General features: G+C 38.2%; 1 protein-coding gene across 1 annotated transcript in view; it reads left to right on the top strand.

Annotated features, from left to right (window-relative positions):
- The first annotated feature begins 1,002 nt into the window (after positions 1 to 1,002).
- The window catches only part of LOC143887137 (tryptophan synthase alpha chain-like), a 59,106-nt gene continuing 33,514 nt past the window's right edge, over positions 1,003 to 26,594 (top strand). Inside the window, exons 1-4 of the mRNA XM_077391242.1 lie at positions 1,003 to 1,204; positions 9,170 to 9,316; positions 9,399 to 9,464; positions 16,395 to 16,503. Of these exons, the coding sequence (XP_077247357.1) occupies positions 1,022 to 1,204; positions 9,170 to 9,316; positions 9,399 to 9,464; positions 16,395 to 16,503 (505 nt within the window). The 5' untranslated portion in view covers positions 1,003 to 1,021. The remainder of the gene's footprint in view (positions 1,205 to 9,169; positions 9,317 to 9,398; positions 9,465 to 16,394; positions 16,504 to 26,594) is intronic.

The following is a 26,594-nucleotide window of genomic DNA, read 5'->3' as shown; positions in this document are numbered from 1 at the left end:
ATATTCGAAGGTGCTGAAGGAACTTCCTCCTAACCGTACTGGAGCGAAGTTTTGTTCCTTTTACACTGTTTTGAAACTAAAAACCTGGATTCTAAAATCCGCGTAGTCAAACGGCCCTAAAGCTCTTGTGGAAAATCAATACAACCTTTCAACCCTCTAGTAGTTGATCATTGGAATATAGTGAATCAATTGGATTTTTTCCCATATAGCCTCCTTTATTAGCTCCTTTCCCTTATGATTGGAAGGAAAAATGTTTCAAAAAAAAAAAAAAATCTTGTCCCAAAAAGCTAGGGTAGAGGGCATCCCACCTTCAATTGATCTAAACCATTCATTTGATAGCCCATTAATAAAGGTTGAGAAGTTTGGCAAGTATCCCGATCCTTACATGTTACAATAATACATATTTTTGCCATATGAGATCATGGAACTTACCATAGCATAGTGGGGCGCCACCGTGCCATGCTAAAAATACTAGGGCTTACACCATATAAAAACTTCGATAATGGCATCAAATCCTTATTCTTTACACTAAGCCCGTGTAGTCTAGTATTTTTTCGAAAAGTACTGTATGGTCCACACAATAAGATAACTGTCTATCTGATGGACCACAGCGTAAGTAGGCTGTGCCTTGTGATACCAAATGTGAAGACTGTGTTTTGCTACAAAATCGTGACACCAGTTGTCAAAGATTTTGGTAGCTATAATTAGAAAAGAAAAATCCATTCTTACCAAGCCTCTCCTATTGTTTATTTTTAGAATACTTATAATGGCACTAACATGTTTTGATAACTACACTAACTCTCCTTGTCTTTTCTTTTTAATTGGGTTGTCACAGAATTTTGGTAATCGTAAATTCGTAATTAACCTTTTCAGCTGGTTAAATAAAAAGCCAAGGTGATTTAGTGCAACTATCAAAACGTATATTAGTGCATATATCAGTACCCTTTTTTTTGTAATTATAAATAACCCTCTTCTAAACCCTCTCTTCAAACAACAGTTCCGTTTTTTCTTCCGTACACTGATGGCTCTTGCGCTCCAAAACTCATATCTCTTGTCTTCAGGAAATTGTAAGAACCTTTTAATCCATCACCATAAGCCCACTTTTGTTGTTTCTTCCAAATCTTTCAGGCCTATGGCTTCTCTCAGCCTTGCCCAGACCGTAGGAATATCCGAAACGTTTTCTAGATTAAAGAAACAAGGCAAAGTAAGCATTTTTTTTTTTTTTTTGGGGTTTTCTTCTTTTTTATTCTCCCATATCAACCCTATTCTCGTTTTTGTTACTGGGTATTTCTTATCTTCGCTTTTTCTTGTTTGTTATCCTGTTATATCGATATTTCTTGCCATGATTTGAATTGGGTTGTTCTAATTTTTTTTTTTTTTTTGGTAAACTGGATGTGGGTTTTATGTAATGGGTAAAACTGGATGTGGGTTTTATGTAATGGGTAAAACTGGATGTGGGTTTTATGAGGGATGAGAATGTTATGATGTGGAAGAAAACATACAGAAAAACAAGAAACAATTTCCCTCGTCCGGGGGGAATCCCTCTACGCTGCTGCGCAAATTAAAATTACGATAATCTTCAGATAGTTTCTGCTATTACAAACAACATACATAAACCTTCTGAGAATAACTTCTCTAACTGACTCCTAAAAACTACCCACAACATCTAACTGCATGCATGACCTAATAACCTATTTGAACTGCTCAAACCAACCTAACTACTGCCACCACATCAGGGCTGACTACAACAACACTTAAAATATAACAACAGAGAATAAAAATAAACAAACAACTAGATGAAAGGGTTACAAATTAGGACACATATCATTCCGTCCCTCTCAAAATCAACCTTGTCCTCAAGGTTGAAAATCTGGGTATTGTTCCTTCAGCTTGTACCATGGCTCCCATGTGGCATCATCTTGACTTGCATTAGACCATTGCACAAGCACTTCAGTGACGGCTCTGTGTTTCTTCTTCACCATCCTTCTATCCAGCACAGCTATTGGCACCACTCGAATTTCACCTTGCTCATTCATTGGTGGAAGACCTCCTTGCAAAGGAACACCCTGTCCAAGCTTCTTCTTGAGATATGACACATTTAATACTGGATGAATTCGAGCTCCCTCAGGCAACCCAAGCTTGTAAGCAACTGTACCTATCCGCTGCATAACCTGAAAAGGGCCGTAATACCTAGGGGCAAGCTTCATGTTGGCTCGAAAAGCTATAGTAGTCTGACGGTATGGCTGAAGACGAAGGTAGACCCAGTCCCCAACTTGAAACTCACGTTCAGTTCGATGGAGATCAGCCAACTGCTTCATTCTATGCTGAGATTGGTGCAGGTTCTCCTTCAATAGTCGAATTATAGCAGTCCTGTCCCGTAACTGTTGTTCTACAGCTGCAACATTGGTTCCTCCTGGAGTGTATAATGTTACAGAAGGTGGGGTTTGTCCATAGACAGCCTCATATGGGGTGATCTTAGTGGCTGAATGAAAATTGGTGTTGTACCACCATTCTGCTAATGCCAACCATTTAGTCCATTGTTTAGGCCTGTCACCAGTAGTGCACCTCAAATAATTTTCCAGACAACGGTTAACCACCTCTGTCTGCCCATCTGTTTGGGGGTGATAGGAGGAACTCATTTGCAACTGGGTTCCTTGTAGACGAAAAAAATTCTTGCCAGAATTTGCTCAGGAAGATAGGATCACGATCGCTTACTATTGTTAGAGGCATACCATGCAATTTGAAAACATTGTCAATAAATACTTGTGCTACAGTTGCGGCTGAATAAGGATGGGCCAATGCAATAAAATGCGCATATTTACTTAGTCGGTCTACAACAGCGAAGATGACACTTTTCCCAAAAGAGGTAGGTAGACCTTCAATGAAGTCCATAGAGATTTCAGTCCACACGCGGTCTGGAATTTGTAAAGGTTGCAATAATCCGGGTTGAGCTATGTTTTCCCCTTTGTTTCGTTGGCATTGGTCGCATTCCATAATAAAGCGTTGAACATCAGACCGCATATTTTTCCAATAGAATGCTCTTCTTGCTCGCTTGAGTGTTTTTTGTACTCCCGAGTGGCCCCCTTCTGCACTGTTGTGCATTTCAGTGAGTATTGCCTCTCGCAAATTAGAATTTGGTGCCAAAACCATTCTCCCTCGGTATCGAAGTTCCCCAGCATTCAAGGTTTAACCTGGTCGGGACTGTGGATCCGCTGTAATCTGTTCTATTATTGTCCGAAGATCCGGATTATTTGCCCCATTCTTCTCGTACAGCATCCATCCAAGTAGGGTGTGGGGATGTGATGGCCTTTAGTCCTACCTCCTCTTCATGTTGTCTCGACAATGCATCTGCAGCCTTATTTTCTCTGCCACTACGATATATTATCTCATAGTCATACCCCAACAGCTTCGTTAACCACTTTTGCTGCACTAATGTGGTTATCCTTTGTTCTAGAAAGTATTTCAAACTGAGATGATCTGTTTTAATTTTGAAATGGTGACCGAGCAAATATGGCCTCCATTTATTTACTGCATACACTACAGCTAGCATCTCCTTCTCATATGTAGAAAGCCCTTTGTTTTTCTCAGAAAGTGCCTTACTAGTGTATGCTATAGGTCGCCCCATTCTGCATTAAAATTCCTCCTACCCCAGTCCCTGATGCATCACATTCAACAACAAAAACTTCAGTAAAATCAGGAAGGGCTAAAACAGGTGTTGTGGTCATTGCCTGTTTGAGTTTTTCAAAGGCCAATTCAGCTTATGGGTTCCATTTGAAGGCATCTTTTTTCAATAAAGCTGTCAGTGGTCCACTAATCTTTCCATAGTCACGCACAAACCTCCTGTAGTAACCAGTGAGCCCAAGAAACCCCCTCAGTCCTTTGATAGTCTTTGGTTTTGGCCATTGTAACATGCATGCAATCTTTTCTGGGTCAGCAGCTACACCTTCATGTGATATAATGTGTCCAAGATACTCCAACTTTTGACACCCAAAGTTACATTTTGACATCTTCGCAAAGAGTTGATGTTTGCGAAGTAACTCCAGAGTGGTCCTTACATGCAATAAATGCTCATCCCACGCTGTACTATACACTAAGATTTCATCAAAAAACACAATTATGAAATGGCGCAGATGGGGTTTGAATACCTCGTTCATTAAACTTTGGAAGGTTGACGGTGCGTTAGTCAAGCCAAATGGCATGACTAGGAACTCATAGTGCCCTTCATGTGTTCTGATTGCAGTCTTTGGTATGTCTGGTCCGTATACTCTGACTTGATGATAACCGGAAAGTAGGTCAAGCTTGGAAAAATACTTCGCCCCACGTAATTCGTCTAATAGCTCATCTATTACCGGGATTGGAAACTTGTCTTTTACAGTTATTCGGTTTCAGGCCCGATAATCTACACACATTCTCCAACTATTATCCTTTTTCCTAACTAATAACACTGGAGAAGAAAAAGGACTTACACTTGGTCTCACTATTCCAGCCTCCAACATCTCTCGCACCAATCGTTCTATTTCATTTTTTTGAATGTATGGATAGCGGTATGGGCGCACATTTGGAGGTTCAATCCCTGGCAGCAAGGGTATCCGATGGTCATGATTCCTTTCTAGTGGAATGGTGGTGGGTTCCGAGAAAACATCACCAAATTCCAGAAGTAGTTGGCTCATGGCAGGTTCATGATGGCTCTCTTCCTGCTTGTAGTCCAAAGAGAAAAGTTGAGCAACAGCAGCAGAGGACGGTTTCTTCAGTATCTTCTCTATTTGTTGTTGGTCAACTAGCTTAACAGTACCCCTTTAGCACCTCGTAAAACATGCTTTTTTCCATTAGTAGTGAATTCCATACGCAGATGTGCAAAATCCCACACAATGGGGCCTAATGTGGCCAACCATTGTACACCCAACACCAAATCACAGCCGCCCAATGCTAGGAGCCGTACGTCAGTCACAAAATTTGTTCCTTGCATCGTCCATTGGAAACCCTTACACACAGCAGAACTGGTTAAACGCCCGCCGTCTGCAACAGTAACCTCGAAAGGATGAGTCTGTTGCATTTCACAGCCTGTTCTTTTTGCCACCCTCGGATCTAAAAAGTTATGTGTGCTTCCTGAATCTATGAGAATCACCACAGGTCGGTGCTTAATGTATCCTCTTATCCGCATAGTTTGTGTAGTAGAAGATCCCGCTAGTGCATGGACTGAAATTTGTAACTCTTCTTGCGCTTCTTCATTGTTTTGATTGTTTGAATCTTCATCATCATCTTCCGAATCTCCGGCTTCAAGCAGAAATAATTGGCGTCTCTTACACCTGTGACCCGGTGTGAACTTTTCATCACAATTGAAACATATTCCCTTCTCTCTCTTCTCATTCATTTCAGCATGTGTTAGTCTGCGAATGGGTAAAGAATTAGGCCCAAAGGCTGGTTTTGAGGCTGCATTCTGATTCATTGTAGGCTTGACAAATGTAGATTTTTGCCTCTTGGCCATACTTTCAACGTTTTCTTCTTGCAATTTTGCTAGGCCAACAGCCTGATTGACGTTAGTAGGCTTGAACATCAACACTCCAGGCCGTATCTCTTCCTTCAAGCCACTTGTAAAGCAGCTCACATAAAACTCCTCAGAGAGACCTTTGGTACGGTTTGATAGCTCTTCAAATTTTTATTGGTACTCTTTGACAAACCCTTTCTGTTCGAGTTTGGTCAGTGCTCCCACAAAATCCTCATAGACACTTGGCCTGAAACGTTGGCAAATGGCTTTAACAAACTCGTCCCATGACACCCTACCTTGCATCTTTTCAAACCATTGGTACCACTGAAGTGCCTTCCTCTCCAAGTGAATTGAAGCTAATGGTACCTTATGATCATCAGCGATGTGGTTAAAGTTAAAGAACTGCTCAACCCTATATATCCAACCCAACGGTTCTTCTCCTCCGTCAAATTTTGGAAATTCCACTCTTGCATATTTTGTATACACCATACAATTTGCTGTTGTTGGACCTGTGTTTGAATTATGTCTCCTTGGCTTTCATGATTTTGGACAACCGAGGCAGCGAGTTGGTTGTACTTCAGATCCATAGCGGCTATAAGTTGTCTCATCTCCTGCAGAACATCTGCTTGCTTGTCTGTACTTTCACGAATGTGACGAATCTCCAATTCCATCTTCTTTGATTCCTGTAGTCTAGTTCCTTCAGCCATCGATTATTAGCAGAAACATGCCAAGATCGTCGCTTTGATACCAAAATGATATCATCTGGAAGAAAACATACAGAAAAACAAGAAACAATTTCCCTTGTCCGGGGGGAATCCCTCTACGCTGCTGCGCAAATTATAATTACAATAATCTTCAGATAGTTTCTGCTATTACAAACAGCATACATAAACCTTCCGAGAATAACTTCTCTAACTGACTCCTAAAAACTACCCACAACATCTAACTGCATGCATGACCTAATAACCTATTTGAACTGCTCAAACCAACCTAACTACTACCACCACATCAGGGCTGACTACAACAACACTTAAAATATAACAACAGAGAATAAAAATAAACAAACAACTAGATGAAAGGGTTACAAATTAGGACACGTATCAGAGAAAAAATAGTGATGCATGTTTGAGAATTTGGTGATCGAATTGTATAAGTATTTATGTCGATTATTTTAATTGTCAGGATGTGTTTCAGTGTTATTTCAAGTTTGTTTTGTTGTCGAAGTGTTTTTTGGTGACAATAGGAGATTTGCGACTACTCCTTTAGTGTATTAATATTTCAATTGTTTATTAGTTGTGTTTGATAGTACTGTAAATAAATTGATGGCAGAAAGAACTATAAGCATTGATATGCTCGACATTCGATTGTTTGTTAATGATGTTTGGGGTTCAATTGTCTATTTGTTATTCTCAATGACCTTGTCGTAATAGGACGGTGGGAAAAGTGATGAAAGCAAAGTTCTTGAACAGGCCTATAATTCAGCAAAGATTATTCAAGAGAAGAAAAAGGTCTACCAAGATTCAGTAGTAGGCTTCAAGCCATCCAAAACATCATGCTAACATCAATAGTGGGCCATATAGTGTTTGTCACCAAAGTTGGCAAGTTTGGTCATTGTGTTTTATTATGTAGTGTTTGAGAGATTCTTATTCAATTTCTAGGCAAAATTTGAGCAGATTTGGTGGGCACGATGTAATGAAAACGTAAAAAGTGTTTTCAGGACATCAATATATATGACAATTTGAGCCATTTCAAAAAAAATAAATATATATGACAATTTGAATTTTTATTTTTGGCTGCTCCTAGTCCTAGGTTGAGCTAAGGTTAAAGTGGATCTTGCATCAATGGTTAGGATTAAACTGGATTTTAAGGCATTTTGGCACACACACATGTACACACACACATATTCCCTTCCGGTTTGGATTTTGCTTTCTTTGATCATGTTCTGATAAAATCTATTGCCTTTTTATCGTTATAGCATTGTTTGTAAAGATCTTGTGGATTGTTCAATTCTCTAGCAAGTTCTTTACTTTTGGTGGGTCCCTTGTAGTTTTTTTTTGAATTGTAGGGTCCCTAATAGTTTATTTGCATAAAAAAGTATAATCAATAAGGTTGAGTCAGTTGATTTGTATCTGTTCTCCAATCATGTCATAGAAAAAGGATGTTGGGAAAGTTTAGGCACTCATATATTAGCTATCTATACTTTTATTAGTTGATATTCATCTATCTTGAGGGATTTTTACTAGAACGAAATGTAGGCAACACGAATACAATCAAGCATCGCTTTAAGCTATGTTTGTGAAAAGGAACTGAGTGGTAAACTGTCATGGAAGGCTATTGATTCGTTGGTAATATTTACAATTTTGTCAAATTTCCCATGACCAGCTGGTCTCTATTGATGATTGCAATCTCTTAAATTAAATATTTGGCTCTCTTGTTTAGAGGTAAGGACACTAATTCTGTTGCCAATGGATGATGGTTCAATGGACTGCAGAGTCCATGTGCTGGATCTTATTGTTTAGGAATTGCAAGTAAATATCATAGTGGTCTTTGTATTTGTTTCTGTTGCCATGTGCATCTAATCAGTTTTTTTTTTGAAAGAGTTAGCCAAATTATATTAATGAAAAGAAAAGAGCAAGAACAAAGCAAGGGTACTCAGGGAGGAAGTGAATCAAAGAGTGCCGAAGACTCCATGAAAACCCCCGCCTTAGCAAGACCATCCGGCGGAGCGGCGAGCATGATTGAAGGCCACAGAGAGGGGTTTCACCAAATCAAACATTTTGTCAAATAAATTGTCAAATCTCCGTGGTGGCTTTTGAGGACCCCTAAGCCATCGTATCACATTCAGTGAGTCCCCTTCCACTATCACATTATCAATGCCTTCTCTCGATACGAGTCTCAAGCCATGGTGCACTGCCTGCGCCTCGTATTCTGTAGCATCTTCCTCACCTAGAGGACCTGCAAAAGCTCAAAATACCTCCCTCAGTTCATTTCTTAGAACTCCCCCAATTCCAGCAGGACCCCGGTTCCCCATGCTAGATCCGTCACATTATCAATGCATCTAATTGTTTTTGGTGAGGGTTAAATGTAAACTTCTCTCAAGGGGATGGTGTGCTGTCCAACTAATGGAGAAATACATGGAGACATCCGAAACATGTCATGGACCAGAGAAATACATGGAGCCTTTTTGGCTTTAGAGCAACCCCTAGTGACAAGATTCTAGTCTGCATTTCTGTGTAAATTGTCGTCTTCTTTCTTTTTTTTCAAGAAGGGATGAACATTAAATTTAAGAACATAATATTTTTGGGCTACTGATATTGGCACTACCATTTTTTAATAATTGAACAAATTCAGCCTGTTTTTTTCTTTTATTTTTGGTTCTGACAGCTTTTTGGGTACTGTAATAACCTTTGGCAGCTGTTATTATAATAAAAGACACCATGAGTTAGTGCAATTATAAAAACATGGTAGTGGCAATATCCTTAGCCTATTTTTATTGCATGGATTCCAATCCATGTCACTTGATATGGTAATTTATTCTGCATATATCTGTTCCCGGTTAATATGAATTTGGACCTGACTTTGCTTGGTGTGCTTTGGCATTGATATAGTGTAGTCTCATCTATATGATGACCCAGTTTCTTTCAACTGAACATAGCATCTAACAAGCATGTCTTAAACACATAGGTGGCGTTTATACCTTATATTACTGCTGGTGATCCTGACCTTTCAACAACAGCAGAAGCACTGAAAGTGCTTGATTCTTGTGTCTCGGACATAATTGAACTGGGTGTGCCTTACTCTGATCCTTTGGCCGATGGCCCTGTTATCCAGGTTTGAATGTGCGGTACTTTTTTTTTTTTTTTTTTCCTGTTGTTCTTGCTCAGGTGTTTTAGTTTTTTTCAATCATTTTTAGGCTGCTGCGACTCGTGCTCTAGCCAGAGGGACCAATTTCAATGCTATTATTTCCATGTTAGAGGAGGTAGGTGGCCATTCTGATCATCACATTTATGATCGAAGTTGTTTTTATATGCGTGCGTGCGTGCGTGTGTGGGATTTTCTAGGCAATTTCACGGAAAGCCATTTGGTGGCTGACACTCACTTTCTAGCAGATATGTCATATGTCTTATTCATTTAATTCATCTGAGGTGGCTGTTCTCTCCGGCAAAAGTCAGCCACGAAATGGCTTTCTGTTATATTGTCTAGCAAATCCCTATTTATTTGTTTGGTTAGCTCTCTCTCTCTCTCTCTCTCTCTAGATACATAAATGGATGCATGATTGTTTGAAAGCAAGATTTCACACATGAACTGATTGGTCGCTGTTTTTTTCTTTTTTGAATGGTGAACTGATTGATCACTGTTAAAGTAAAAGAAAGAAGAATATTCTAGAATATAGGGAAGAGAAAGAAGGAAAAAGAAGAAAGAAAGATGTTGCAGGGTTTGGTAGACACACCCCAAAAGCCCATACCTTTCACACACACACACACACACACACACACGTGTGCACATACATGAAACACTCGACTACTCGCTATGTAAGTAGTTGCCTGGTTGTCACAAAACATTGTCATTGTCTTGCCAACCATAAAGCCGATCTCTTCCATAAAAGTCTCCAACCACATTAACTCACATGCATTATCAGCTGTCCCACAATATTCTACCTTTACACTAGAAAGTGCAACCACATTTTGCTTCTTTCTTGTCCAAGTCCCAAAATTCCCTCCAACTACTATATTCTATAGGCGAGCATCTCTCGAAAGGAGATCTTGTTTCAATTTGTATTAGAAAAGATTTACACTCAAGCATTGTTTTAAATTTCCACCAAAATTGGCACAAAACGACTAAATGTTTTCATTTCCTTCCCAACCAAAAACTATGCCGAAAGTGATATGTATACAGAAACCAAAACTGTAAGTATATTAGTGGCATACTTTATCAGCATATGTTACATATTTATATTTATATTAATTGCATGTTGAAATATAATATATGTGTTTTTTATGTATATTTATATGAATGACATGTGAAATGTGGTATTACTAAATTATCAAAGATGCACGACAATGCATGTCATTATATATTTATATGTTCAAGGTTGTTAAACGATTATGCATGCTTGTATTGTTTATGTGATGTTTTCTAATGTAAGTGTGTATTTGTGCTTATTCTAGCATATCTTGAAGTTTCATCTTAAAATCCTATAATTTGTATATGTTTTCATACATTTTCCGTTATTTGATAGGACTTCCACTGAAATTTACAACATAAACCGAAATGTTGCCGTTTCCATGACGACCGAACTGAAACCGAAATTTAAAATCTTGCTTTCAAATGATTGTTGTTTTTAAAGATAATTCCTCTACATGGTGTGTAACAACCCGGATTTTTACTGCACGGATCGCTACAGGCAACAAAACATATTTATTGCCTGTAATTACACAGCGGAAGGTTAAAGTTGAAATACAGGTGTGACAACCCAAGAGGGGGGGTGAACTGGTCAATTAGAAATTTTAGGCTTAATTAAGGGAAGATTAAAAATTAATCCATTTAAGTAAGCACTAATTAGTCCAACCCTTATTCAAATAGGTTTATCAATAAAAGCTAGGATTTAGACTTTCTAATCATGCCCATTTAGCTAATCCTTGTTTAAATAAATATTATAATGCTTAGGGTTTAAACATTTCAATCAAGTGCATTTACTAATCCTTGTTCAATCAAAAGCACAAATAGAAGTTAAGTTAAAGATTACCAATCACCACACGTGCAAGAGAAGGAAAGGAAGAGAGAGAGAGACAATGAAAACAGGATTTATAGTGGTTCGGTCTATCACAAGACCTACTCCACTCTTCACGTCCACGCGCGAGTTCCACTATCTCGATCCTCCTTCAAGGCCGGATCAATGAGCCATTACATGACCAAGTTTTTCCATTCTCAAGGGCCAAAGCGAAGCCCATCTGCACGAAGCCTTCGGCGAGAGGACACACCATCATACGTCGTCTTCACCTTTCTTAACGGGCCGAAGAGGAGACCCTCGTCTTCACAATTCTTAACGGGCCGAAGAGAAGACCCTCAATGAAGAACAAAGGAAATAAAAACTCTCGTGCCTCTTAATAGGCGGATTACAACTATAATAGCTCACAATCACTCCAAGAAAATACAACTGTAAAGCCCTATGGAGTGCCTCTTGAAAGAATGTGAAACTACAAGTTCAAAGAGAAATGGGAAGTTGAAGCTCAAAGAGAAATGAGATTTTTCGTTTCTCAAATGTTCAAAAGCATGTAAAGATAGGTTTTAATGATGTATATATAGTGTATTTGAAAATATGACCGTTTGGGGTAAAACTGTAAATAACTGGCTTGAAAAAGTCAAGCAGAAAATGCCCCAACGGCTAGTTTGCCCGACCGTCGCGGTCGACCGAGCCACCTCGGTCGCCCGTCCCTATCGGGCGTCCTTATATATTTTCAAATTTCTTATCGTCGCGGTCGACCGGCCCCATGGCGATCGTCCGGAGAGGCTAACTTGTTAGCTAAAAAATTCGGCTAAAAAACCTATCCGCGGTCGACTGACTCATTGCGGTCGTCCGCCAAACCCAACCTGGATGTTTTCTGGATTTCCAGAAAATCAATCCACGGTCGACCGGATTGTCCCGGTCAACCAGCTCGATAAATTTCAAGATGTTCTGGACTTCCAGGTTCCATCTCGCGGTCGTCCGGAAAAGCCCGGTCGATTGGCTCTGTGTGAAATTCCATTTTTAACTTTAAAAATCAGGGGCTTTTGGGCCATGGTCTAGGGCTTAAGTCCTAGGTTTTCAAACACATTTTTGAGTGTGTATGGTTTTTCAAAGATGTAAAAAGTTAAGTATGAAAACCATTTGAAAACCTTTTGAAAGTGCATTTAAACATAAAATCAAGAGGACTCCAAATACATTCTAAAAATGAATACCATGAGCCTTCTTGGAATGTGTCGGCTCCTTTGCACTTTCTAGGACTTCTTCAGCTTGAGTGAACATCTTTAACTTGATATGGCTCATGTGACTTCTCCTCCAATCTTCAATGCATGTTGAGGTACATGAGGTGTCACCAATGGCTAGTTCAACTCCAAGCTCCTTCTTAACACTTGTTGGGAATTTGTGGAATCTTCATGATGAGCTTCTTGATTTGAACATCGTCAAATGAGGATGTCTTCACTGTAGGTGCAAGCTCTTGATTCCTTTGCTCCTTGATCCACAGCCATGTGTTGAGATGAGTTGTGTAATGGCGATTATGACATGAAATTCCTGTATATAACACAACACCTCAAAGCAACACATTAGTCCATAAATGCTAATCGATTTGGTTTGCTAGCATCAAAACAAGAGGTAAGGTGAATGATTAGACCCATGGGAACCCTTGGGCTTACAAAAGTACATCCTGAATTTACAGAATTTCCAAGTATGACATATTTAAAACCTTTGTACATCTGAGGAGATTGACTAGGTTCATCATTTCCGTATTTCCTCAAGTTGCTTGCACACTTCTCTTAACTAAGGTTCCTCATTGACAAATACTCCCGCATCCAAATTTTCAAATCCTGGTGGGAAAAAGTGGGTTAGGAGAGCAAGTATATAGAAGCTTCGACAAGTAGCTGAAATTAATAATAAGAGACAGTTCTATAAAAAATATGCGGTATTTTGTATAGAACATAATGTGAATTTAAAACTAATACTAATAAGATTTTTTATAGAAACAATTTAACCACATAGTAAAACAAACCATTTAAAGCCCAATAGTTTCCAACTGTTTCTATTTCTGAAGTTTCCTTTAACGATCCGTCTCACCCTCGTATTGTCCGCTTTGGACTTGGCCCGCTTCTGCTTTTGGGTAAGTCGACGGCTCAGAGGTACAAACACATCACACAAGAGAGACTATCGTACATTTATCTCTTCCATTTCTTTCATTTCTCATTTTCGTTCAAACTTTTCGTGCATATGAAATCCAACATTTCATTTCATTTTCCAGAAAACACATTTCATCATTTTGAAACAAATATGATTTGATATTTTCCAAATGTAAACAATGAATATTCGAAGTAAAACAGACAAGAAATATCTGAATAAAACAACATATAATCATATCCCCATCACTTTCATTGAGATAAGATACCAGTCGAGTCTAGCTATCACCTGCTTTATCAAACCTGAGAAGTAGGAATTTGAAGATGCTTGACCTTGAAGATGACAACGATCAGGGAGAAGTGATTCTCCTAGCCTTTTCCTTCTTCTCCCTCTCTTCCTCCATTTTCTTTCTCTTTCTTCATTTTCTCTTCCTGGCTGCTCTATTTATAGGAAAAACTGAGGGGAATTACATGGTGTTCCCTTAATATATCTCAAAATACAACGAATTACGGAGACCGATGATCAACAATAGGAGCATGCATAATTTGGTTCACTACACTTGCAACAAATATAATACCATGATGTGTAACAATTATATAAATAAGCCTTCCAACAAAGTATTGATCTATGCTACGCTCCTGAAAATTTATCTCCTATATCCTTTACTAGCATGATATTATGATTTACGGGGGTACCAATAGGCTTAGCTCCTAAAATACCCATTCTGATAATAAGTCACTAATATGCTTCCCCAGTGACAAGCTGATATTGAACATTGATTTGTCTACTTCAATCCCAAGAAAGTACCTCAATAACCTAGATCCTTGGTTTGGAGTTGCTCCTTGTAAATACCTCTTCAAAGCGTCAATATCCATATGATCATTGCTTGTGATGACATTATCATTAAGTTAAATAGATAGATAGATAGATCGATTGATATACAGATAAATCTATTAAAAAATATCATTAAGATAAATAGCTAGGATCACAATGCTAGTACCTTGTCTAAAAACAAATACAAAATGATCTACATAGCTTTGGCGTCCCAATAGGCTTAGCTCCTAAATACCCATTCTGATAATAAGTCACTAATATGCTTCCCCAGTGACAAACTGATAGTGACAAGCTGATACTGAACATTGATCTGTCTACTTCAATCCCAAGAAAGTACCTCAATAACCCGTATCTTTGGAGTTGCTCCTTGTAAATACCTCTTCAAAGCGTCAATATTCATATGATCATTTCTTGTGATGACATTATCATTAAGACAAATAGATAGATAGATAGATCGATGGATATACAGATAAATCTATTAAAAAATATCACCAAGATAAATAGCTAGGATCACAATGTTAGTACCTTGTCTTAAAACAAATGCAAAATGATCTACATAGCTTTGATGAAGCCCATACTTGGTGATAATGAAGCTAAAATTTTCAAACCAAGCACGGGGAGTCTGTTTGAAACCATAAATTTCCTTTCTCAATTTATCTAACCTTATCTAAGCCCCCCAAAGCAACACACCCCATAGCCCATATAAAAATTCTTCTTGAAAATTTTGTAACATCTATATGCTGCAATGGACAAGCTTTATTTGCAGTAATAGAAATTAATTATTTGAACTGAGTTAAGCTTGGGAACATGTATTGTGTAAGTGTATTAGTGCCAAACATTTGAGTGTACCCTTTAGCTAATATCAAATTGACTTTTAGCCTTTCAATTATACCACAAAGAAGATACTTAACCATATGGACCCACTTACAATCCACGGCATGCTTTCCCACTATCAAATCATCAAAGTCTTATGTGTTGTCGTGTGTAAGAGCCGTCATCTCCTCATCCACCAATAATTGGTAATGACTTTTGAGTTTTGACATGACATAGGCACAGTGGCAAAAGAAAGAGATAATGCAAAATGCTTGTAGGAATATGAAAAATTATCAAAGGAAACCAAATGGGCAAGAGGATGATGAGTAGAGATCCATTTACCTTTGTAAATGGAAATTGGAATATCAAGACGGCCAGGAGTGAGAATTGAACTAGGATATATAGAGTCATAGACAGAGGTTAACTGATTTTCTTGCCGACTCAAGATATTTGGTGCTTCTTTTACTCTCATTCTCGTATAAACCTACAAGGGCTCCTCATTGGGTATATTATTCGGAGTAGAGGAAACATGTACTGGGTAAAGAAGGAGATAAAGGAGTGCCAAGTGGAAGAGGAGCGAAATTTCCTACTAGCAAATCTCTCTCTCTCTCTCTCTCTCTCTCTCTCTCTCGTGCGCGTTCACACATGCCCCTGTGTGCTCATACACACATTTATGTGTCTCAAAGTATATGGGGACATGTTTGCGTACTGCTTTTGCTTGTACGTTACACCTTGCTAGGGGTCTAAACGGATCGAATTCGAAGCGGATATGGCTATATCCGAATGCGAATTCGATTACAGTATACACTATCCGATTTCGGATTCAAATTCGACGGATATTTAATATATATTACCGAATTCGATTACGGCGGATTTTGTTCGAATTCGGATAATATCCATATCTGTTTATCCGGTAAATTGAAACCGTCTATCTTATCTTCGATGGCTGGGATCTTACCATCCTTGATTTCAAATAAATTCGGACATAAGGATACGGATGCGGATATTCGGGATAAACGGATGTACTTCTCGGATGCGGATGTTAAACGGATCGGATGTACCATTTACTAGATTCACATATGCTAAGAGCCGGATATCTCATAAACGGATTCGGATAATACGCTTGAAACGGATTTGGATAATATTCGCTTTAAACGGATTCGGATGCGGACGGTAATCGAATTTTCGAATATCCATTTACACCCCTACACCACGCATTATCATGTTGTTCTATACTTCCATTACATCCTTTTTACTATAATTTCTATTGTATGCTGTACGCTTTAATTTTTTTTTATCCATTGGACGTTTATGTAAAACCTTTTGATCTGGTGCATTATTTATAAATTCTTATCAAATTCTGACGCCGGGATCTCATCATTGCCTAAGCAGGTGGTCCCTCAGGTATCCGCTCCAATTGCATTGTTTTTATATTGCAACCCAATAATTAAGCGCGGGACTCAGAATTTCATGTCTACCATAAGAAATATTGGCATACGTGGTAATGTACAACATTAACTGAGATAATTACTTAGATTGAATATTGAAGACATTGATGCTAGTGTTCTTGGGTTTGGCTGTTCATATTGATGTCCATTTTGCTGGAATGATACATTCAAATCCAAGAGACAAAATATCATGATTTTCTAAACTAATAAATCGAAAAGATGCATGGTTTCTGGTGGGAACTTGTCTTGCTTATATATGGGTTTGGAACAACTGTGGATTATATCCATCATATTAGCAAACTTCACTTTAGTTTAACTTCACTTAGACCAACTGTGGATTATATGAGCATTTGTATGCGACTTGATGATTTTGCTGAAATCTCTGTTATATTCTTTGTCTAATTTCTCAAAAGGAGCTATTTTATGCATTTTAGGAACTAGCCAGTCTAATTTTTTTTCCTTATTGTATCTGGAGCTCTTATTCATCATCTAGCCAAAGGAAAAAGTCTTTGGGAGATCATTGTTGTTCCTTTTTAAGGTTGCTTTTGCTTGTAGATCAATTTCTTCCTCTCTTTATCTCTTTTTGAGATTTCTTTCACTTGATATTCTGCCTAAAGAGTGGACACATTCAATTACTATGAGAAGAGTACATACTCTAGCCATTTTTTTAAACTCTAGTCATCTGATATGTAGTTTTGACACATAGCAGGGTATGAAAAACTATGAGACACTATTCATTTCATATCATTACAAATTCCTTTGTGAATTATTGAACAAAGTAGTTAAAATTAGTTGTTACTAGTTCAACTGCTGAAGTTGTAGTTGTGTACGGAGCCTTGGCACATATGACTTGTTTACTTATGTAGATTCAAACTCTTCTTAGAGAAATGGTGGTAGGAATTAACACTCCTGATAGATTACATCGCGACAACCAAGCTGCAATGCATATCACCTAAGCCTTGCATTTCATGAGAGAACTTAGCATATAGAAGTTGATTGTCACAATTTGCGAGAAAATAGCTACCAAAAAGATGATCACTATTGCATTTATCAAATATGAGACTCAGCTTTCTGATATTCTCACCAAGGCAGTTATTCACAATCGACTCTGGATTATACACAAGCCGCCGTTATCGATATGTAAGCTCAAGTTTGGAGAAGTGTTGAAATGTAGTAGTTTATCATTAGTTTATTTCTATTTTTGGTTATTTTGAGATTACTTATGCGGTACAAAGATAGATTTGTCTGTGTTATCCTCTCCAAGTTTATAAAAAGGGAGACTAACCACAAACCCTATTCCACGAAAACCTCTTCTATTTTATTCTTCTTTCCTCTCAGTCTTCTTTCTTCTTCTTTTTTGAATGTCAAAATAAATTTATTAAGATTGCAGACCGAGATGGTCAATATACAAGAGAACAAGAGATACAAAGTAATAGGAAAGAAAGTTCACTACGACTAGGGGGAAGACAAAATCCACAGTACAATCATGGAGGGAGGTGATCGAAAAGTGCTAACTCTTCCCTAGACACCCCTTCTCTTGTCAATCGACCAGCATCCCAATTTACGGATCTCCTCAGATGCTGATAAGAAATATTAACCCCCCCCTCCCCCCTCCCCCCTCCCCCACCCACAACCACCACCACCACCACACACACCCACACACACATAGGAAAGGTCATGGATCTCCTCACATTCTTTCTTCTCTCTTTATGTTTCTTCATCAACCACTATTAAGTTTTAGTACATTACATCAAGTTTTTGGGTGCTTTCTATTTTTACTTTTAGTGATATCATGCTTTATTGTTGTTGAACTCTTAGCTCAATTGGCATGGTTTTAAATTTCAGTTTCGGTCATCAGCATAACAGAAAGAAATTGGGAAGAACTAGTGGAGGTTTTGAGAGGGTTCATGGAGGACTGGGTTTTGGCAATAGGAATGAGGCAGGAGAAAATATTTTGGGGTTTGTAGTGGCATATGATTTGATGTTAACAAATACTTTTTTCAGAAAAGTGATTCACACTTGATAACCTTTAGCAGTGGCACCAATTGTAGCCAGATAGATTTTATCCTCACTAGGAGAGAGGACATAGCTTCGTGTCAAGATTGTAAAGTCGTACCTGGGGAGTGTGTAGTCACACAACATAGGCTGGTGGTGTTGGACATATGCATCAAACGTTGGAGGAGAGAAGATAGAGATGTTAGGCATCCGAGGACTATGTGTTGGGATCTCAAAAGGGAAAAACAAAAGATGTTTAAGGATAGACTGCTTAAAGAAGGACCTTGGAGTCTTGACGAGGGGACTAATATTATGTGGAATGGAATGTCTAGTTATATCAGGAAAGTGGCTAGAGAGGTACTTGGAGAGTCTAGAGGAAGTGGACCGCCGTCTAAAGACACATGGTGGGGGAACGAGGAGCTTCAAAAGGCGATTAGGTCTAAAAGGGAGTGTTTTAAATGCTTGCATAAGTGTAGAAATGAGGAGAACATTGAGAAGTATAAATTGGCTAGAAAAGAAGCTAAGAAGGCAGTAAGGGAAGCTAGAGGCAAGGCATATGAGGATTTGTACTACAAGTTAGGGACGAAAGAGGGTGGAAAAGATGCCTACAAGCTTGCTAAGATGAGAGAAAGGAAGAGAAGGGACTTGAATCATATAAAATGCAACAAAGACGAGAATAAAAGATTATTAGTAAAAGAAAACGAGGTTAAAAAGAGGTGGAGAAGTTACTTCGATAAGTTGTTTATTGGAGAACCTGTATCGAATTTGGGAGAACTTGATAACGCTTTTGATGATACAGACCAGAGGTTTGTTCGTAGAATCTATGGGTGTAAATGAGCCAAGCCGAGCTGAGCTTGGCCCAGCTCGGCTCGACTCGTTAAACTCAACACCTGAGCTCGGGCTCGGCTCGGTCAGGCTCGCGAGCGGCTCATGAGCCTTACCGAGCTCGCTAATGGGCCAATTGGGCCCCAAAATCCTACATATTTTGGGCTATTTTGGACCTGTCCTGGACAATCAAATGATTCAAATTAAATAATTACATTAACCTATAAGGGATTTAGGGTTATAACTTATAAAATAATATATAATATATATGTGTATATATAATATATATTTAAATATATTAAATTCTTAAAGAGCCTCAACGAGCCGAGCTGAGCCTGGCCTAGCTCGGGCTCGGCTCATTAAGGAATCGAGCCGAGCTTGAGTTGAGCCCTTACCGAGCTGAGCTCGAGCGAGCTTCTGAGCCCGAGCCCAAACTGACACCCTTAGTAGAATCCGAACATTAGAGGTAAGAGTAGCGTTGAAAAATATGAAATTAGGTAAGGCTAGGTGGCTGACGATATTCGGTGATGTAAGTTTGGTTTGGTTAACTAGATTATTTAACAATATTTTGAAGACTAAGAAGATGCCTGATGAGTGGAGGAAGAGTACATTAGTACCTATTTATAAGAATAAAGAGGATATTCAGAGTTGCACCAATTACTGGGGAATTAAGCTAATGAGTAACACCATGAAGCTTTTGGAGACGGCAATTGAGCATAAACTAAGAAAAGAGACTAAGGTGGCGGAGAATCAGTTTGGCTTCATGACCGGACTATTGACTATGGAAGCTATCTTCTTGATTAGGTGGTTAATGGAGAGATTTAGAGAAAATAAAAAGGACCTACATATGGTTTTCATTGATTTGGAGAAAGCGTATGATAGGGTTCCCAGGAGTATTATGTGGTGAGTCCTTGAAAGGAAAAAAGTGCCTACTAAATATGTTGATGTGATTAAGGATATGTACGATGGAGCAGTAACTAGTGTCAGAACCACTGATGGCACGTTTAGTAAGTTTCCAATTATAATAGGACTGCACCAAAGATCAACTTTAAGCCCTTATCTTTTTACGCTAGTTATGGATGAGCTTACGGAGGGTATCCAGGATGAGGTGCCGTGGTGTATGTTATTTGCAGATCACATAATATTAATCGACGAAGCCAAAGCAGGAGTAAATGCTAAGTTAGAGTTATGGAGAACTACTCTGGCATCCAAAGGTTTTAGACTGAGTAAGACTAAGGCAGAGTATATGGAGTGCAACTTTAGTAATGTAAGGAGGCAGGACAAGGATGCAGTAAATATGACTGAACAGGAGATACCTAAGAGGGATATCTTTTGTTATCCTGGTTCAATTCTATATAAGGAAGGAGAGATTGAAGAGGATGTTAACCATAGAATAAGAGCAGGTTGGTTGAAGTGGAAGCTTGCCTTAGGAGTTCTGTGCTACCGTAAAATTCCTACCAAGTTGAAGGGAAAGTTTATAAGATAGCTGCGAGGCTAGTCATGCTGTACGGCTCAGAATGTTGGGCCACCAAGAAGCAGCATGTGCATAAGATGAGTGTAGCGGAGATGCGAATGCTTAGATGGATGTGCGGCCACACAAGTTTAGATAGACTTAAAAATGAAGACATTCGTACAAAGGTGGGGGTGGCACCAATTGAGGAGAAGAAGAGAGAGCACCGCTTATGATGGTTTGGACATATCCAACGTAGGGTTTTGGATGCTCTAGTCAGAAGAGGCGACTTGTGCCAAGTTGATGGAGTTAAAAGAGGTAGGGGTAGACCAAAAATAACTTGGGTAGAAACACTGAGGAAAGACTTGATAGCTGGGAACATAACAGAGAACATGACCTTGGATATGATAGAATGGAAGGAAATGATCCACGTAGACGAACCCAACTAGACCTGGGATTAGAGCCAGGTAGATTCCTTTCACCTTCTTCTTGAAATTTTTCTAAAGGATTCATTTAGCCAACCCCAACTAGTTTGGGACAAAGGCTTTATTGAGTTGAGATGAGTTGAGTTGGTCATTAGCAAAACAGAAACATTTTTGTTTCAGTCCGAAATTTTAGCCGAAATCTTGTAAAATCACAAAAATATTTTAATATGAAATCATGACCGAAATCCAGGCAAGATTCTTCACCATTAGTTTTTCTTTTAACATTTTGTCGTTTTTTTGAAATATCTTAAAGGAATCTCATCGTTCTTCTCTTTTCTACGAGTGGAGTTGATTTTTGCCCGAGTTTCTGTCGACATTTTGACAGAAACTTTGCTATTTTTATCTGAAAAGTTACTTGTTTCACATATTTGAACCAAAACATCAAGAAATCTCGAAATTTCAGGTTTCAGGTTGGTATTGACAGGTTGTCATTGGTCCTAGACATTGGAACTATCTTGGCACCATTGATATGCTATTCACAAGGGGGGATTTCTTCACCACGAGTTGCTTTTTTGTTTATTGTTATTTTTTCTCTTGTATGGTGAAGTGATTTTTCATGAATTTCAACTGATCTTTCAGTTTTCCAGGGTTGCTGATTTGTGAAGGACGTCAAGAATGAAAGGGGGTGGTAACTTTGAGGCTATGAGAATTCGTCTTTTAAATCTTTTAGTATTTTCCCAAAGCCTAGTGGATCTCATTTCGGTAGTAGCCGAAATCGAAACATTTCTTTTTGGCCAAAATTTAAAACCATGCATGTGCCCATTGTTTCAACCCATTGGGTGTAATTCCTCCTCACCTATCAAAAATTAAAAAAAGAATAAAGACGCTTTTATAAACATATTTTGTAATAATATTTATTTTAGTGTTATCATACAGTTGTATCGATACATATGCTGTGTTTTCCATGGTTTCCGTGTTTGAGACATCATGTCCATGTCTATCTCGCACTTGTGCTTGTATCTAACCACCCGCATGTGCTTGTGTATAAGTTGCATTCATTATAAGTTGTCAGGTAGGTGGTTCTAACTCATTTGTTAGTCAGAGGTTTTTCCTTGCAAGCTTGGGTACTTCTTTCCTAGAGTTTAGACAATGGATATGACACAAACCCTTCTTCACGATATCATTTCTTGTTACCACGGCACTATCAGGGCAGTTATCATTCTCAATATAGACCAAAGATTACCATTCAAAAAAACATATTGACAAAAGATTCCTCTTTTCTGTTTTCCTTAATTTCTACGAAAAGTTATTGTAAGCCCAATGGTTCCCACCTTGGCATTCCCATCATATTTTGATGATTCCAATACACAAGTGATTTATATCACTAATGTGTTTGAATGTCTAAGTTGTAGATCATAATGGTGCTAAGACAAGATTGCTTGGATTGAGGCCAAGAAGCTCTCATTGGACCGCTTATGAAGGCCAAAGACATTGGCGATCCAAGAAGAATGAAGACTTGAAAAATCCAATTGAAAATCGAAGTCATATTAGAATGTATAAGATCCAATCTTAGTATTAGATTTTAAGAGGCATAAATTAAGTAAATAAACACACCCTAAATGTTTAAGTGATTGTCCTTGTGGTGTTCCAACACGTTGGAACCCTCATAACAATCCCAACTTGGTGTAAAGTTGGAAGCCAAATCAAATATGAAACAGAATTGAAAATCTGCCTGGAAATAGGCTTCTCGGAACTCCGAGAGAATTCTCGGAGCTCCGAGATTTGGTCCAGTAGCTTTTTCCAACTTCTGTTTGTATTTTCGGAACTCGAGATAATTTCTCGGAACTCCGAGAATTTCTTGGAACTCTGAGAAAATCTTTCGGAACTCCGAGAACACTATAACGGACCGTTGGGAACTTTGCCAGAATTACGACTATGCCCCTCAAACGGTCATATTTGGTTTTTCTATATATATGGGTATTCCCACCTTCCCAATTATCAATCCTAACACTCTAAAACTCTTTTTGAACATCCTACGAGTGAATTAAAGCTTGTTTTATGCTTCTCATCCTCCAAGATTAGGATTTGGATCATAGGCTCAATTTGTACATCTTATTCAAAGTTTGTAAACCCTTGTGAGGGATTTTTTTTGTTCTTTATTTCTTATCAAGAAAATTTATTCGGGCGAGTGTTCGGAGAAGCGGAGCCCACTCTCCGTGGTGAGGATTGCCTACAAGGTTAAAGCAATTGGAGTTGTAATCGGCACCGATCTTCGCCGAAGTTAAGAAGATCAAATAGTAAAGCCATCAACGGGTTTGGTTGGTGGAGTGGAGTAGGCCTCGCGTTGGAGGACCGAACCACTTTAAATCTTGGGTGCATTCTCTCTTATCTCTTGCTCTTTATTTGCATTGCACCTAGGATTTAACTTGTGTGCTTAATTTTCATTTTTGATCTCTTAACCTTCAAAATTGGGTTAGAAGTTTTCAAAAGATTAAAACTTGTTAGCAACTTAATTTTACCTCCTCATTAGTTGCCGTACTCGGACCACCCTTGGAATTTCACTTAGTATCAGAGCCTTGGCTCTTAAAAGATTTTTTTTTCTTAAAATCTTTGGTAAATTTTTTTAAAAATTTTTAACAAGGGAAAGATCATAAGATCTTTGGCAACTTTCTAATTGTGAAAATGACAAATATAAATAGAATCGGACTTCAGGAAGGCCATTCCACAACTAGACCTCTTTTCTTTGATGGGTCCAACTATGGACATTGGAAGACAAGGATACGTATCTATCTTCTTTCGATAGATGTGGAGCTTTGGCATATTGTAGAAAATGGCTACACTTTGTCTTCCAAACCATTTGAAGAATGGAATGTCGTAGATAAAAGGCATGCAAATTTAAATTACAAAGCTATAAACTCTTTGTTTTCGCCTTATCTACGGAGGAGTTTAATGAAGTAGCTCTTTTTGATTCCGCCAAGGTTTTTTGGGATACTCTTGCCGTTACCCATGAGGGAACATCACAAGTTAAGGATTCCAAAATAAACTTGTTAAAGAGCAAATATGAAATGTTTAGAATGGGTCAAAATGAAAGTATTTCCGAAATGTATACCCGATTTTCTAAAATTTCTAATGAATTAGCTAATCTTGGTAAATCTTATCCTACTGATGAGCTTGTGAGTAAGTTGCTTAGGTCTCTTCCTCTTTATTGGGATCCAAAGGTCACCGCCATCCAAGAATCTAAAGATCTCAAGACGCTAACTATGGAGGAGCTTGTGGGATCTCTTATCACTTATGAGATGCTCCTCACTAGCCGTCAAGAAGAAAAGAAGCCGAAAGAGAAAGAAAGAGAAAGTCGATCTCTAGCTCTAAAGGCCTCCAAGACGGACTCATCATCAAGTGATGCGGATAGCGATGAGGAAGAAGCGTTAAGGAAATTTAAAAGCTTATGGAGAAAGAAGCATAAAAAGGATAAAAACAAGAAGAAAGAAGAAAATGTAGTAGGAGGATTAAGGTGTTATAATTGCAAGAAGACGGGACACAAGAGACCGGAGTGTCCACTTCTCAAGTCATCTTCCTCAAAGTACAAGGGAAAGAAAGATTGGAAGAAGAACAAGGGTCTTGTAGCCGCTTGGGATGCTTCTAGCACCTCGGGAAAGAGCTCAAGTGAAGGGGAAGCTAAAAAAGATGATCTTTGCTTCATGGCATTCACCCATGAAGATGAGGTAAATTCTAACCCCTCTTGTAATTCATCAAGTAGTGATAGTGAAAAAATATCTTATGATGAATTGTGCTTTACCTTGCATTCTCAAATTTCAAAAAATAAAGTTCAAAAGAAATCTATTTCAAAATTAGAAAATGAACTTAATATTTTGAGAAATGAATCTTCTTCCAAATCTCAAGCACAACTTGAAAATTTTAAACTTGAGATTGAAACCCTTAAGGGTATTTTGGATGAGAAAACTTGCCAATTAGCACAATTTCAAAATGTGGCAAGCTCTTCCAAATCTTATGAAGATGAATTTAATGATTTTTTAAATCAAATACCACATCTTCATAATGAAAATGAAAGGTTAAGATTATGTCTCCATAGATTCCTAAATGGTGACAAAATCATTGACATAATCTTGAAAAAGACTAGTCATATACCTAATCATGCATTTTATGATAGGACTAGTCCATCTAACCCTCATGTTAGATGTCATTATTGTGGAATCAATGGTCATTACCAATTCCAATGTGCATCTAAAATTAGGGATTGTGGTGGAACCAAGAAGGCTTGGGTTCCCAAAGCCCCCATATGATTCTATTCATATGTGCTTAGATTAGGGGCTAGCAATTAATAATTTGTATATCTTTATCTTTGATTTTTAAAAATCCCCTCTTGTATTGAATTTTTATTCCCAATAGGGGGAGTTTTATGTTTGTCTTTTTCCTTGAAAAAGGGGGAGCTTAAAATTGTAAATTTCATCCCTTTGTTTTTCTTTTACCCCAATCTTTTTGATTGATGCCAAAGGGGGAGAGAAATCTAGTGTAAGGAATATATGCATGCTTTTATTGGAAAATCTCTTGTGCTTGTCATCATAAAAAATGGGGAGATTGTAAGCCCAATGGTTCCCACCTTGGCATTCCCATCTTATTTTGATGATTCCAATACACAAGTGATTTATATCACTAATGTGTTTGAATGTCTAAGTTGTAGATCATAATGGTGCTAAGACAAGATTGCTTGGATTGAGGCCAAGAAGCTCTCATTGGACCGCTTATGAAGGCCAAAGACATTGGTGATCTAAGACGAATGAAGACTTGAAGAATCCAATTGAAAATCGAAGTCATAGTAGAATGTATAAGATCCAATCTTAGTATTAGATTTTAAGAGGCATAAATTAAGTAAATAAACACACACCCTAAATGTTTAAGTGATTGTCCTTGTGGTGTTCCAACGTGTTGGAACCCTCATAACAATCCCAACTTGGTGTAAAGTTGGAAGCCAAATCAAATATGAAACAAAATTGAAAATCTGCCTGGAAATAGGCTTCTCGGAACTCCGAGAACACTATAACGGGAAGTAATTTGTGACCGTTGGGAACTTTGCCAGAATTACGACTGTGTCCCTCAAACGGTCATATTTGGTTTATATATATATATATATATATATATATATATATATATGGGTATTCCCACCTTCCCAATTATCGAATCCTAACACTCTAAAACTCTATTTGAACATCTTAAGAGTGAATCAAAGCTTGTTTATGCCTCTCATCCTCCAAGATTAGGATTTGGATCATAGGCTCAATTTGTACATCTTATTCAAAGTTTGTAAACCCTTGTGAGGGATTTTTTTGTTCTTTCTTTCTTATTAAGAACATTGTATTCGGGCGAGTGTTCGGAGAAGCGGAGCCCACTCTCCGTGGTGAGGATTGCCACCAAGGTTAAAGCAATTGGAATT

This window comes from Tasmannia lanceolata, unplaced genomic scaffold (assembly GCF_043159265.1).
Source record: "Tasmannia lanceolata isolate RefF3 unplaced genomic scaffold, GAP_Taslan_0.1 ptg000012l, whole genome shotgun sequence".
In the NCBI taxonomy this organism is placed as follows: domain Eukaryota; kingdom Viridiplantae; phylum Streptophyta; class Magnoliopsida; order Canellales; family Winteraceae; genus Tasmannia; species Tasmannia lanceolata.
The sequence above is the reverse complement of the archived record's forward strand: the minus strand, read 5'-3'. Positions and strand labels throughout refer to the sequence as shown.